Source organism: Dipodomys spectabilis, unplaced genomic scaffold (assembly GCF_019054845.1).
Source record: "Dipodomys spectabilis isolate Male_0828 unplaced genomic scaffold, ASM1905484v1 ptg000006l, whole genome shotgun sequence".
NCBI lineage: Eukaryota > Metazoa > Chordata > Mammalia > Rodentia > Heteromyidae > Dipodomys > Dipodomys spectabilis.
Window position 1 is genome coordinate 7,314,385 of NW_024870683.1, and position 14,509 is coordinate 7,328,893.

Here is a 14,509-nt window from a genome sequence, read left to right on the forward strand (position 1 = left end):
AAAATCCATTGTGTAAGTTATAGTCATGTGGCTTTGGTGACTAAAGCTTCCTCCCCAGCACTTTGCCAGTCCCTGGTGATGGCCAGGGCTGACAGCAAGGCCTTTCTTATAGTCACTGGTCCAGTCCCGGAAGGCGGGGATTACTTCTGCAATGGCTACACGTACCTCTCTCAAGGATGAAGAGCTGGTAAGTGACCCATGGACTTGTATGAATCCACTGGCTTTAGAATAATCATTTCTATAGCCATACTAAATAGAATTCAAAAGTTGATGAAACAGCATAAGATCTCAATTTTCTGCATTGTAACCAATATCCAGACTAGAGTCTCATATTGCAGCGTTTTATGGTGGGCCTAATACTCTATTTTGTTAGAAAGGGTGAATGCTGGGAGAAGACTCAAGCCTAGCTTTAAGTCAAATTTGTGTTATCTGATCAAAAGCAAACTTTATTAGAGACTTCGGTCTGTCAGACAGGACAGTGGGTTGGGCCAAGTTAAAATGTCTTTTCTGCAGGAGGGAAAAGAGGGTCCTGACTGTCCTACAGGATCTCAGTATTGATAACTCCCCCAGAATCATAAAACCACTGGTGAATAATGGGGTATGTGTCTTTCAGAAATCCCATGTATATAAGAAAACCCTGCAGGCCTTAATCTACCCCATCTCCTGTACTACACCTCACAACTTTGAGGTCTGGACAGCTACTACTCCCACCTACTGCTATGAGTGTGAAGGTATGCTCTGGGGCATTGCCCGGCAGGGCATGCGCTGCAGTGAGTGTGGTGTCAAGTGCCATGAGAAGTGCCAGGACCTGCTCAATGCTGACTGCCTGCAGCGTGAGTATTCCTGTGAGAGGAAGGGTGAGAAGTGGGGACATCAGGGCCTCTCCACAACAGTCTTCATCAAAAAGCTGAAGACTCACCTACCTGTTTCTAAAGTTCTTTCCTTTCCAGGGAAGGTAGTCTGCTAAATAAATATGGGTTGCCTTCCCAAATAGCAGGTCTTATGATACCCGCTTAAGCACTTTTAGAACTTGCTGCAGCTTTCTCGTGAAGCAAGAATTTCTTCTAGGGTTTAGTTGATTCCAGAAGGTTAATTTATATAGTACATACCCCACAGTGACCTTACTGCCCAAGTGACTAGAGGAGTGTTTTAATCAGGGACTGAAACTAATAACAAATAAAGAAAGTAAGCTATATGATGTTCTAGGCCTAGGCCTCACAGAAGACCCTTGTGAGGTTTTAGGCCTTAGTACCTCAACAAGACAGCATTTATTCCTTGTTTGTAAATAGAACTTTTAAATGACACTGCCAGGAATAGAAGTTTCAAACAGATGGAACAGAGGTCTAGGGAGAGTGTGTCAAACTCCCAAGGCCTGAATATGGGAGCTACATATATGATTTATATTGCCCTGGCAGAATGAGGAACATAGAAGCAGATGAAACAAGTTCTGATCAGGAGGTTGGTAGTGCTCCAAGTTTCTTTCTCCTTACATCCTCCTCCTCCTCAGCTTTCACTCATTGTGGCCCAACCCCAAGAAGAGCAGGGAAGAGCCATGTGGGAAAGTACTCTTCTATGTCATCAAACCAAGCCATAGTAACAAAGGCTTTAAGGATTATGGTGTGAGAAGGGAAGAAGGAGGAGGAAGAGAAGAGAAGAGAAGAGAAGAAAGAGAAGGAGAAGGAGAAGAGAGAAGGAGGAGGAAGAAGAGGAAGAGGGGGAGGAGAAGAAGGAGAAGAAGGAGAGGAGGAGGAAGAAGAGGAGGAGGAGGGAAAGGAGGAAAAGAAGGAGGAGAAGGAGAAAGAGGAGAAGGAAGAGATAGTGACAATTTAATGCTATATTCTAGACCCTGGGCATATACTTCATATATACTATCTGAACTAATGTCTATTATAACCCTGAGAGACAAGCATCATTATTTGTACTTAGAGAAAAATGGTTCTCCAAGCTAGGAGTAATGAAGACAGGGTTTGAACTCAAGATTGATATCAAAAGCCATACATTTCTTATTATACCACACTATTTGATATAATTAAAGATACTAGAGTTATAGGGCAGAACCCAACTGTGTGCCATAATGAATTCTGGGATTTTCATTATGCTTGGCAGTTTTATGAGATTGTTGGTATTGTCTTGCCCATTCACTACTCCTCCCTCATATCTGAGATACCCATTGGTGATATTTTGACCTTAGATTGGATAACTGATGGTAAGTTTCAACATGTGTCTAAATAGAATAGAATAATGAGCCCTCATTACCCTTATCAAGATTTTGCTACTCTTTGAGTTGCGTTTTGAACTCCACTGGCCAGAGAGCAGACTTCACTTTTTCCATTTCTCAGAATGATCCCTGTCTTTCTAATCTCCTTCCATTGCTCTTGTCATCTCCTAGGGCCTTTTCCTTAGCTCAGTTTTGGTCTGAGAGGTAACCTGTTGTTTAGCGCTACTCTCTGGGTCATTCTTCAGGCGCTGCAGAAAAGAGTTCTAAACATGGAGCTGAGGATCGGACCCAGAACATTATCATGGCCATGAAGGACCGCATGAAGATTCGAGAGCGGAATAAGCCAGAGATCTTTGAAGTTATCCGGGATGTCTTCACAGTGAGCAAAGTTGCCCATGTTCAGCAGATGAAAACGGTGAAACAAAGTGTACTAGATGGGACCTCCAAATGGTCAGCCAAAATTACCATCACGGGTAAGCAGGCAAAAATCTGAAGGGACAGTGCTATGTTTTCCCTGGGAAAGAAGCATCTGGGTATGAAGTAAGGGACCTGGGAGAAAGAAGATAGAACTAAGTGGAAGTGGGAAGGCCCAAATGTTCATGATTCCTCCTCACTTAGATTCTGGTGCTGGAGAGAAGCAAAACTGGCACTTTCAAACAGTATTAATTATAGCAAGTTTATATAAAGACTTGCTAATAGCCTGACACTATAGACTTGACTAACAGTTTGATATTATAAGAACTGGGGTTTGGGAAAAGTGTTAGGCAGATTATGGAATAGTTAACCAGTATTTTACTCACTGGATGGGTGGGACTAAACTATGTGTGTATCCAGTGAGGGATAAGTGGTCAGTTAGAGCTCAGGTAAGGAGATGGGATTCTTGGGCTGAACATTGAAGAAGTAGATGGTGGCCTAAGACTAAGGGTAGATATAGAGTAGTAAGATTATGTTTGTTGTGCAGAGAGCATTGGAAGACTATGAATATTACCATAGTGTAGCCTGTGACTAGTGCTATCGCAGACTTTTGACTCACTTGAATGTGTACTCTGAAACCTCCTATTTATGCTTGGGTTGCAGTGGTGTGTGCCCAGGGCCTACAAGCCAAGGACAAAACAGGATCCAGTGACCCTTATGTGACTGTGCAAGTTGGCAAAACCAAGAAACGTACCAAGACCATTTTTGGAAACTTGAATCCTGTTTGGGAGGAGAAGTTCCATTTGTAAGTCATAGAGGGTTTTATCTTACCTGAGACAGTGTGTATTTTGGAAGCTGTATTACATCCTGCTTTTCTGGCTTAACCCAGAAAATATTGGAAAAAGGCAGTGGAGAAATCTCATTTTTTAAATGCTTACTTGGGCAACAATCATACTGTCTCTGGGCATTTACCCAAGCCCTTTCTTAACTAGGCTTATTAAGGGGACATAGGATCACCCCATTATTGTTTTTTAACCAGCATTAAGAAGTTTTTTCTACATTCAGTGACAAGACCAAGAACTGACCACCCTGTTTTACCTCCCTGGCCTTCCACCCTGCCTAGGAAGGGTTGAGCTATCTGAAGAGTGAGAAAACAAAGTCCTTATCTTACTATTGGATAATTCTGGCTTGAAGATGGAAATCTGGGATCTAGAGACACTTCCATTCTCCAGAAGCTTTTCTTCCTGTAGAACCCAAACTTTTACTTCCACCCCCTTACTTTCTTAGAGCTATGGTAGAAAAGAAGGAATGGTTGTTGAAAAGTAGATAAAAGCTCGAATACTATCTGAAGAATCCAGGCGCCTCGAATCAAGATTTTGGGTCTGAATAGCTGATCAGACTGGTTTACCTATCTTCTGTTGGCTCCTGGAAGAACCCATGTAGAAGGGAATGAACATAAAATTAATCTCTAGTCCAGAGCAACAATTACCAGGGGAAGCACCTGTTTATTTTAAGAATATGAATGTTTTACTATGAATATGAATTGGTCTTCTATGACCAATTTTAAACGAACTGGTATGTGGCCATTTTTGTGTACTTGTAGTGAATAATTTACTATATTGCTATTATGTATATAATAATTTTTTCTCAAACTGAATAATTCAATTTCTATTTTCAAGAAACTAATTTGTGATTTGTCTATTATTTTCAGTAGAACAGTAGTTACACTATAATATTTCAATATAATAAGGAAAGATAAGGACATAGAGAAGGGACTGGGAAGGTGGCTTAGTGGTAGAGTGCTTGCCTTGCATGCATAGGTCCTGGGTTCAATTCCACCACATAAGCAGAAAAAGCTGGAAGTGGTGCTGTGGCTCAAGTGGTAGAGTGCTAGCCTTGAGCTGAAGAGCTGACAAACAGCATCCAGGCCCAGAATTCAGGCCCCACGACTGACAAAAAAAAAAAGAACATAGGGAAATGAGCAGTTAATATAACGGAGTTATTGAGTTCAACTTTTGAGTGAGGAAGCAGGATCCAGAAAATAACTGTAGGGAGGTTAGCATGCAGGAGACCTGACAATTCCTTTCTCCAAAGCAAATACCAGAGAGGAAATGGCCATTCAAGCAAATAGTTGGCTGGGCACGGGTAGCTCATGCCTGTAATCCTAGCTACTCAGGAGGCTGAGATCTGAGGATCGTAGTTCAAAACCAGCCCAGGCAGGAAAGTCCATGAGACTCTTCAATTAACCACCAGAAAACCAGAAGTGGCACTGTGGCTCAAGTAGTAGAATGCTTACCTTGAGCTGAAGAGCTCAGGGATAACATCCAGGCCAAGTTCAAGCCCCACAACCGACCAAAAAAGAAAAAGGAAAAAAAAAGAGAGAAAGAAAAAAAGGATATACTGAAGTGTAATAGAAATCCACCAACACAGTTAGATGGAGAAATTAGAAAGCTAAGTAGATATGACCAGTTGGACATACTAGGAATATCTTGAGTCTTTTCTGACTTTATATTGCGGATTCTGAAAAGGAAGCTAGCAATTGCTTCCTGGAGCTGTGTGGAGCTCTGTGTATCAGCTTGTAGTATTGCTGGTATAGCTAGCTGCATAGGAAAGCCAGAACTGACCCTAATTATTTATTCCTCTCCTCACCCCTAAAGAATGGAGAGGCCTTTGCTGGAATAGCCTAACTCATTTGGAATTTTAGTACTACTGTCCACTGACGACTCCTCCTTTTTCAAGTATAGTTGATGAAGTTTTTTGTGAGGAAATTGGAAGTAATTAGAGTGAATTATGTTGGATCTGTCCCTAACAAAGTCTGCCTAATTCTCTCACAGTGAGTGTCACAATTCTTCCGACCGCATTAAGGTACGTGTGTGGGATGAAGATGATGATATCAAGTCCAAAGTAAAACAGCGGCTAAAGCGAGAGTCTGATGATTTTCTCGGCCAAACTATCATTGAGGTTCGGACACTGAGTGGCGAGATGGATGTCTGGTACAATCTGGGTGAGAAAACTGAACCAGGAAAAGTTGTTTATGAGGGAGATCATGAAGAGGGACTGGGAAAATTTCTATTTACCAAAAATGCCAATCAGTAAAGCATATTTCTATATATAGCCTATCTTACCTTCAGATAGCTGGCCATGAGTAGGGACGAGTGGTGGTGGCTATAACTCATTCAGGCTTGCACATTCTCCAGCTTTAGAAGGCCCTTCAGTCTTCATCTTTATCACGACTGCCTTTAGCACTCCTGTTCCCCCACTCAGACAGTACAGGAGTATTTATGGAGTATGTGGTCATTTGGGTGGGTGCCATTCTTTCCTTGAATGCCATTCTTTCCAGGATGGACTGTCTGTACAGATGGACTGTCTACAGATGTACCATATATAGTTGCATTGGTGTCAATCTCCAGTCTTCTTTTGTTCCTAGAGAAAAGGACAGACAAGTCAGCTGTCTCAGGGGCTATCCGACTACAAATCAGTGTGGAGATCAAGGGAGAGGAGAAGGTAGCCCCATACCATGTGCAGTATACATGTCTCCATGAGGTGAGCAAGCCGTTTGCAGGTGGGTGTAGGCAAGGAGGGTAGTGAGGAAGAAAGCAGAAAAGGACACTTGACCATAAGCAGGGTTGCTTGTGAGGTGACTGGAAATCTGGAACCTCTTTTTGTTTTATCCTTGGCTCATTGTGCTACATTGGACAGCCGGAGAGACTGAGCTCAGACTTTCATTAGTGTGAGAACAGCCTACTAGGGCTATAGGAGGAACTGAGCGGTGATTTTAAAGACAATGTTTCAACAGAATCTTAAATTCTCCTGAACTTTACCTTCAGTTTCTCACTGTCTTCCTTCTATCTCCTTCCTTCCCTATCTATTTTCTTTTCTTCCCCTTCCCTCCTTTCCCTGTGGTATTGGGGATTGAACCCAGAGCCTTGGTTTACTAGACAAATACTCTACCACTTGAATGATTCCTCCAACCCTTTATTTTTTAATTTTGTTTTGAGACAGGGTCTCACTAACTTTGCCTAGGCTAGTCTCAACCTTTGCTGAGCCTACCAAATAGCTGGGATTATAAGCCTGCTTTACCATTCCTGGCTGTTTTTCTTTCTTCTTCTTTTTTTTAATGCTTTCCTTTTCTTTGCTCTATATTCTGCAGAACCTTTTCCATTTCCTCACAGACATTCAAGGCAGTGGAGTAGTCCGGATCCCTGAGGCTCGAGGAGATGATGCATGGAAGGTTTACTTTGATGAGACAGCCCAAGAAATTGTGGATGAGTTTGCCATGCGCTATGGCATCGAGTCCATATACCAGGCCATGACGTAAGGCTCCCCTAGGGATCTGGGAAATGACTACTAATTCTTGGGAAGAATAATGAGGTGGGGCACATATTATGGCAGACAAGTGCTTAGTCAGGCAGTGTTTATTGATTCCTTTTTTTCTTCTGAACTGAGTGTGTGGATCTATGCTCTTTCTAAGATAAAGACAGTGTTTATAGAAAGTGAATGTTTGTCAGTAACTTAGGGAGAAGTATTTATTTATCTGTTTAAGGTCAAGAGTAGGAAAGGAATAGGGCATAAAAGAGTATACAAAGATGCACATGCCCAGATCAGACAGGACATGCATGTGCTCATATAAATGAGTACACATGTGTGCATGACTGACAGGCTGACTTAGACTGGCCCGAGAGTCAGATGGCAGATGAGCTGTAGGGAAAAATACCTTCTCTGGAGTTGTCAAGACTCACATAACAGAAACTCCTGACTTCTGGGAGATATGGCTGTTGGTGAATTTGTGCCTGGATCTGTAATACAGGAAGGATCCCTGTGTAACTATTGGGTAGCGATTGCTTTGACTGTGCTTCATTGATCTGTTTGTTTTTTTCTGTAAGCCTGCAAAGTATTTTTTTTTTTTTTTTGGTCTGTCGTGGGGCTTGAACTCTGGGCTTGGGTGCTGTCCCTGCACTCTTCAGCTCAAGGCAAGCACTCTACCGCTTGAGCCACAGCACCACTTCCAGTTTTCTAGTGGTTTTATTGGAGATAAGAGTCTCACAGACTTTCCTGCCTGGGCTGGCTTTGAACCATGATCCTCAGATCTCAGCCTCGTGAGTAGCTAGGATTACAGGCGTGAGCCACTGGCACGCAGGTGCAAAGTCTTTAAGAATGAAGATACTGTATTTTTCAGGCACTTTGCATGTTTGTCATCAAAATATATGTGTCCTGGTGTGCCAGCCGTGATGAGTACTTTATTGGCCAACATCAATGCCTACTATGCCCACACAACTGCCTCCACCAATGTCTCTGCATCTGATCGTTTTGCAGCCTCAAACTTTGGGGTGAGTGTGATGAAACACATATGTACATATTAGTTATCAGTTAAAATGTTTGCTATGTTCTGGATGGCTCTTTAGACTTGACTGATTGTTACAAACTTAACAGATTAACTTTCTTTCTTCATAGATATGTAGCCTACTAATAGATTCTTCTCAGACACTGGTAAATAGTAGCACCACTGGTTTAAGGGTTGCTGCTTGGGCAGACCCTCTTTGGGCCAACAATTTGGTTGAGTAAAAATGTCCTTCAGTCTTGCAGGTCCAATTACAGATCTTTCTTAATATTATTCAGCCTCTCTATTCCACTTAGGCTCATATGAGATCGATGTCTAAGCCAAGATGCCAGTGTGTCCTGAACCTTTTCCAATGTCTGGACTATTTTTCTTTTCCAGGGTGTGTACTTCCTGGTGTTAAGGTAGCTGAGAGGTTGAGACATTATGCAGAATTCTATATAAAATGAATGAAATATTTCTGACACACCATAAAAATTATTTATTTTTGTAGGTTTAAAATTACTGATATCTGCCCAATCTACTATGCCTCTGGGGCCTGCTTTTGTTGTTGATGATGAAATCTTTACATACATGAATTAACATAATTGATTAAGTCAGTAGAATATTGGTTCCATTTTGTCTTATCCCGTTATGCATTGATTTAGTCAATGATATAATTAGTATATAAGTTCTTTTTTTTTTTTTTTTTTTTTTTGGTCGGTCATGGGGCTTGAACTCTGGGCCTGAGCGCTGTTCCTCAGCTCTTCAGCTCAAGGCTAGCGCTCTACCTCTTGAACTACAGTGCCACTTCCTAGTATATAAGTTCTAAGACTACATAGCAATCTTAAAGGCACAACTTGCAGGTCCAGAGCTCCACATTTAATATCTACACTAAGGAAAGTTATGTGCATCTTGGTTTAAACTTGCAGGGGTAGGGAATGTCTGACCCTCAGGCTATATAAAGTTCTTAATGGGACAGACACGTGCTTCTTGTTTGCTTCTTGTTGGCTACTCATGGCCATATTCCTGTATTGGTAATTTTCATGGCCCATAAATGATGTTATAAATGTACAAATAGCCCTGACTGTATTTTTTTCTAATATTTTGATATATAAGTAGAAAAAGGGCTCCCTACTCCTGGTTTAAAGAGAGATCTTTCATGTCTATCTGACCAATCCAAGGAAGTACACACCCTGGAAAAGGAAAATAGTCCACACACTGGAAAATGCATTGCTATTTTTCCCTCTCATCATCACTGCTAGACTGTGTCTATAAAACTATAATGATGATAAATCAAGGATAAACCCAAGGATAAGTAGCACAGACTCAGAAGCAAGTTTGAAAATGTGTTTTTGGATTCCCTTTTATCTGATTAAATTGAGTTATAGTCACAAAGGGATGGAGATGCATATATAGAAGAGATGGAGAAGTGTGTATAGAAAGAGATATTTCCCTTCCTAGGGAGTTGACTTTCCCCTTGTCAGTGTGAAAAGATTTCCAAGTTTGAGACAGAGCTGCTAAGAAATGGGACCTATCTTATTTCCTTGTTCTTGCAATGGACAAGAATTGTATAGGATATATTGCCAGCCACATGTCTCCTCTGTATCTTTTATACTTACAAAGAAGTAGTTCAGTTTCTGCTGTAGTCTAGAGGGCTCAGAAATTTGTCATCTTTCTCTTCCCTATTGTTTCTAATCCTCAGAAAGAGAGATTTGTTAAACTGCTGGACCAGCTCCACAACTCACTGCGGATTGACCTCTCTACATATAGAGTAAGTGAAGATATGGCTGTGGAATGGGATAATATATCAAGCTCAGTCTAGGGAGGCATAGGCCCATCCTTGCTATAATATCAAAGACAAAGAAAATTGACCTGTCATCACATCTACCTGACTGACTACTGCCACTGTCACCTGTGATTTTCCTATCTTCAAGGAATATAAACATATAAGTGGCAGATGTGACTGTTTTTAATAGAAATTTGGCTTTCCAAAACCATTTGTTACTCTGCCAAACTCTCTAATGGCATTTTCCCTTGGGAGCTTACTGAGGATAATCTCTTCCAAAAGTATCATTTTAAAAATTAGATACTTAAGAAAGATAAATATAAAAATTTTAAAAATTAAATAGTTACATTTCTATTTTGTATACTATTCTCATTTTCTAAAGAAGTATGAGAATCTAGATAAAAGAGTATAATGTCTTTGGCAAGTAAATTGTATTAGAGGTTATGTCCTTCTCTATCATGGAGGGAAGAAATAGTAGTAGTAAGGCAGTGGGTATCTGAGGTGAACAGGATAAGGAAATGGTCAGTTTCTTAGCTCCTAAGTTAGATCTTCATAGAATGGTATCATTGCTTACTTAAAATGTGAGATTCCAGAACAGACAATATATGCATATTAAAAATTAAGTACAAGATCAAAAGTAAAAAAGAAGTTTCCATTGTATGCCCATGTCCTCCATTTATATGAATAATGCATATACATAGCTATCTGCAGGCTTAAAAACTGACCAAATGGATTATAGCTCAATGTTTCCCTTCATGGCAGCTTCCCCCTAAAATCTATGCCTAAGGGAATAAAGTAAGGCATGTACCAAAATCCTTAGGAATGCATTCCAAAGAAGTTTTACTGAGCTCTGCTATCTATTGGCTCTAGAACCTAGAAGAGATAGGGTATATGAAAAATATGGGTATTCTATCTTCATTTGATCTATAGTATAACTTCACTTATATTCAAGTATATACAATTAATTGTAATTTTTAAGAACTCATTTTGTGGAGAATCTTCATGGGGATGGGGGGGAGAACTGAACAAATGATCATATTGCTTGAGAAGTAGAATTATAGTGAGGATGTCAGGGTAGCTTTTGATTTCATTGCTTTGGCAGGAAAAGTTTTCATATTGTTCTGATCCTATCTCACATTTATTTAATTTGCAACAGAATAACTTCCCTGCTGGAAGCCCTGAGAGGCTTCAGGATTTAAAATCTACAGTGGATTTGTTGACTAGCATCACCTTTTTTAGAATGAAGGTAAGGATGGGCCAGGCTGGCTAGTACTGGGCTGAAAACTTGGTCTCAGGAACACAGACAATAAGAGTCACTGAGAATAGTCTGAGGCTACGGATTCATCACCACTAAGCTCCCATTTCCATACACCTGTTCCCTAGATTACTTTCAAGAAAACTCATAAATTGTAGGCTAATGAAGATAGACTAGAAGTTCTTCCCATCCGCTATTCTAGCAGTTTCATAGCAAAGAAAGGCATAGGAACTTAAAAAGGCATGAAAGAATCTGGTGCAGGTTTAGGGAAGTACTAGTAAGATACCCTGTCCATGTGAGCAGAACCCTGAGCCTGTATTTTTTCATATTAATTGGCAGGTACAAGAACTGCAGAGCCCTCCAAGAGCCAGCCAGGTGGTAAAGGATTGTGTGAAGGCTTGTTTGAACTCTACATATGAGTATATCTTCAATAACTGCCATGATTTATACAGCCACCAATACCAGCTGGTAAGAAGTTTAGGAGCAGGTGGGGCCAGCTGACACTGGCTCTCTGGAACCTCAGTTTATCTTTGCTAGGGTTATGGTGGAAAAGATCTCAAGATAAAGTCCTTGATGTTCTCAAGGGTGAATGGGTTATGGACTATTGATCATCTGTTTCATATGTGAGACATTTGCAGATTAACAGCGACCCTTGGACAAAATGTAACATACCTGGGTAGAATAGAAAGAACAATGATAAGTTTCTGCATTGTTTGGTGGCTGAGTAGTGAAATTCCGAGTCCTTCCCAGTCCTCTCAGGCTCAAGGTTTGTTTTGTTCTGACTTATATGGATCCCTATGAATACCATGCTGCCTAACTCTCAGATCTGTAGCTATCTCTGAGCTTCTGGCTGGGAAAGTTTAACTCTTCCTTTTAATCACTTCTCTCTATGTGCATAATCTTCTGAAATATTTTAACCAGTTGACTTTCAAGAGTGACCCTCTCCTGTGAGGCTGAACCATTTTACCTGTTTTAGGCTAGGATCCTAATTTGGTATCTAGTGACTTAATAGATCGCTTTTTCTAGTTCCTTCTAATAATATATACTCCTCCCTTCATTTCAAAGTCAGGATTTTCTTCTCTGTCCAATTACAGTTTAGTTCCTTTCTTTTTTTAAAATAAGTTTTTTATTGTGAGAATACTGTACAGAGGAGGGGTTAAGTTACATGAGCAAAGTAAAGAGCACATTTCTTATCAAGCATTGTTGTCTCCTCCTTTGTTTTTCCCCTACCATCCCTTTCTTAAGAATATCATTAAAGCATAGCTTTCCTTTAATCCAACAAATAATATGTTGAATACTCTAGGTCAGGTCTAAGGAAAGCAACAATGCCACTTCAGTAAGTCTATATTTTCATGGCAAAATAGTCTGTTAGAAGGGCCCTAAAAAGGAGATGCGACTTAAGAGATTCTAAGGAAGATAAAGTCACTATTGATCAATTAATGGGAAAAGCTACATAAAACAAGGAATATTTGAGATAGACCTGGAAAGACAGTAGGATAAAATGATAAGAATCTATTATACATCTATCTTTGAGTTAATACATACAATCTGTAATGCTTTCTGAGAACCACCTTAGTAAAGTCTTGTTTATGCTGCCTTTTCTCATTCCCAAATGTACTTTTTGTGCCCATTCCCAAACATATTTTTTGTGCTAACCAAATATTTAACAGTTTTTCCTTTTAAGGTTATATAACTTTCCATTGATTCTGATGTCCATGAGAAATTTTCGTGGAGCCTTTATTTTGCTTGTTACATACTGAGCTCCTTTCAACCATCTATGGATTCTCTTTGGTTGGGAAAAGACACGTTCATCTTTGATTTTTCAACTATGCTCAGGGGTCTGTTTGAATATTTGGTCTCTGCCCAAGCAGGAGAATATAATAAGGCTTACAAACCATTCAATAACTTGCTTCAGCCTTAGTATTTTTTTAATTTTTTATTGTTATTACAAAGGTGATATGCAGAGGGGTTGCATTTACATAGGTCATGTAAAGAGTACATTTTCATTTCTTTCTGGACAATGTCACCCCTTCTCTTACTCTCTCCTAGTTTTTCCCTCCCCACCCCTTCCCACCCACAAGTTGATTAGCTCATTTTCAACATATTGTCTAGTGAATGCTACCGCTGCATTTGTTTACCCTTTGTCCCTCCATTTCTGTACCCCCTTGCATTTCCAAAGACAGATAAATGAAGAAACAAGACAATAAGAAAAAATGAAAACAGCAACAAAGAATAAAACCTCATTTGCGTTACCTGGAGTTCATTTTGATAAATATTATTTTGTATGATGATGCACCTTTGTGTTCCTCCCCTTTGACCTTACTGTGTGTGGATACCTAGAATCCTGTACAGTTTATCATGTCCCAGTGTATTTTAGATCTAGCTTCTGCATATGAGAGAAAACATATGTCCTTTGTGTCTATGATCTTGGCCTAGCTTAACATGATTTGTTGTAGGTCTATCCATTTCCCTGCAAATGAACTAATTTTGTTCTTACTTATTAGCCTTACTATTTTGATAAGCCTCTCAATCTCATTTTCTTATTGTTCCATACTTACACTGTAGTAAACCCTGTTGGTTGTTGTTTTTGGCATTTCCATCTACTGACCTTCATTCATTGACCTAATTTATTCATTTGCCTATCCAATATTTAACAAACTGAGCATTTGAGATGCCCAGAAGAAAGACAACTAACCAGACTAGAGATATCAGGGGAAACTCAGAGAAGATTTTGAGGAAGAAATAGGAATAACTAAAGAAATGGTAGTAACATGGGTATGAATATCATGTAGTAAAAAAAAAAATGTTTGGAGACACAGAATTGTGCATGAGTATGTTAGTTTAGGATAACATAAACTTTTTTTTTTTTTTTTGTCGGTTGTGGGGCTTGAACTCTGGGCTTGGGCGCTATTCCCTGTGCTCTTCAGCTCAAGGCGAGCATTCTACCACTTGAGCCACAGCACCACTTCTAGTTTTGTAGTGGTTAATTGGAGATAAGAGTCTTATAGACTTTTCTGCCCGTGCTGGCTTTGAACCATGATCCTCAGATCTCAGCCTCCTCAGTAACTAGGATTACAGGTGTGAGCCACTGGCACCCAGCCATAAACTTTTTTTTTTTTTTTGGTCAGTCTGGGGCTTGAACTCTGGGCGTGGGCGCTGTCCCTGCGCTCTTCAGCTCAAGGTGAGTGCTCTACCACTTAAGCCACAGTGCCACTTCCGGTTTTCTAGTGGTTTATTGGCGATAAGAGTCTCATGGACTTTCCTGCCCAGGCTGGCTTTGAACCGCAATCCTTAGATCTCAGCCTCCTGAGTAGCTAGGATTACAGGCGTGAGCCACCAGCGCCCGGCCATAAACTTTTTTTTATAAGGGCATTTGTACCATTAGATTTGGAATTTTTATCTGGGATCAAATCTTGGTTCTGCTATTTACAGACACATAACTTTAGATAAACCACATAACTTTAGACAAACCACATAACTTTGCTGTCCTTAAGTGATGACTTCTAATCATACAATTAT

At 40.2% G+C, this 14,509-nt stretch overlaps 1 protein-coding gene across 4 annotated transcripts in view; it reads left to right on the plus strand.

Annotated features, from left to right (window-relative positions):
• The window catches only part of Unc13b (unc-13 homolog B), a 171,666-nt gene that overhangs the window by 140,941 nt on the left and 16,216 nt on the right, over positions 1-14,509 (plus strand). For all 4 annotated transcript variants that reach the window (XM_042695951.1, XM_042695931.1, XM_042695958.1 and 1 more), the window contains 11 exons: positions 113-187; positions 614-833; positions 2,464-2,691; positions 3,296-3,437; positions 5,467-5,636; positions 6,060-6,175; positions 6,783-6,946; positions 7,809-7,959; positions 9,652-9,720; positions 10,892-10,981; positions 11,330-11,458. In XM_042695951.1, coding sequence (XP_042551885.1) covers positions 113-187; positions 614-833; positions 2,464-2,691; positions 3,296-3,437; positions 5,467-5,636; positions 6,060-6,175; positions 6,783-6,946; positions 7,809-7,959; positions 9,652-9,720; positions 10,892-10,981; positions 11,330-11,458 — 1,554 coding nt within the window. The remainder of the gene's footprint in view (positions 1-112; positions 188-613; positions 834-2,463; positions 2,692-3,295; positions 3,438-5,466; positions 5,637-6,059; positions 6,176-6,782; positions 6,947-7,808; positions 7,960-9,651; positions 9,721-10,891; positions 10,982-11,329; positions 11,459-14,509) is intronic.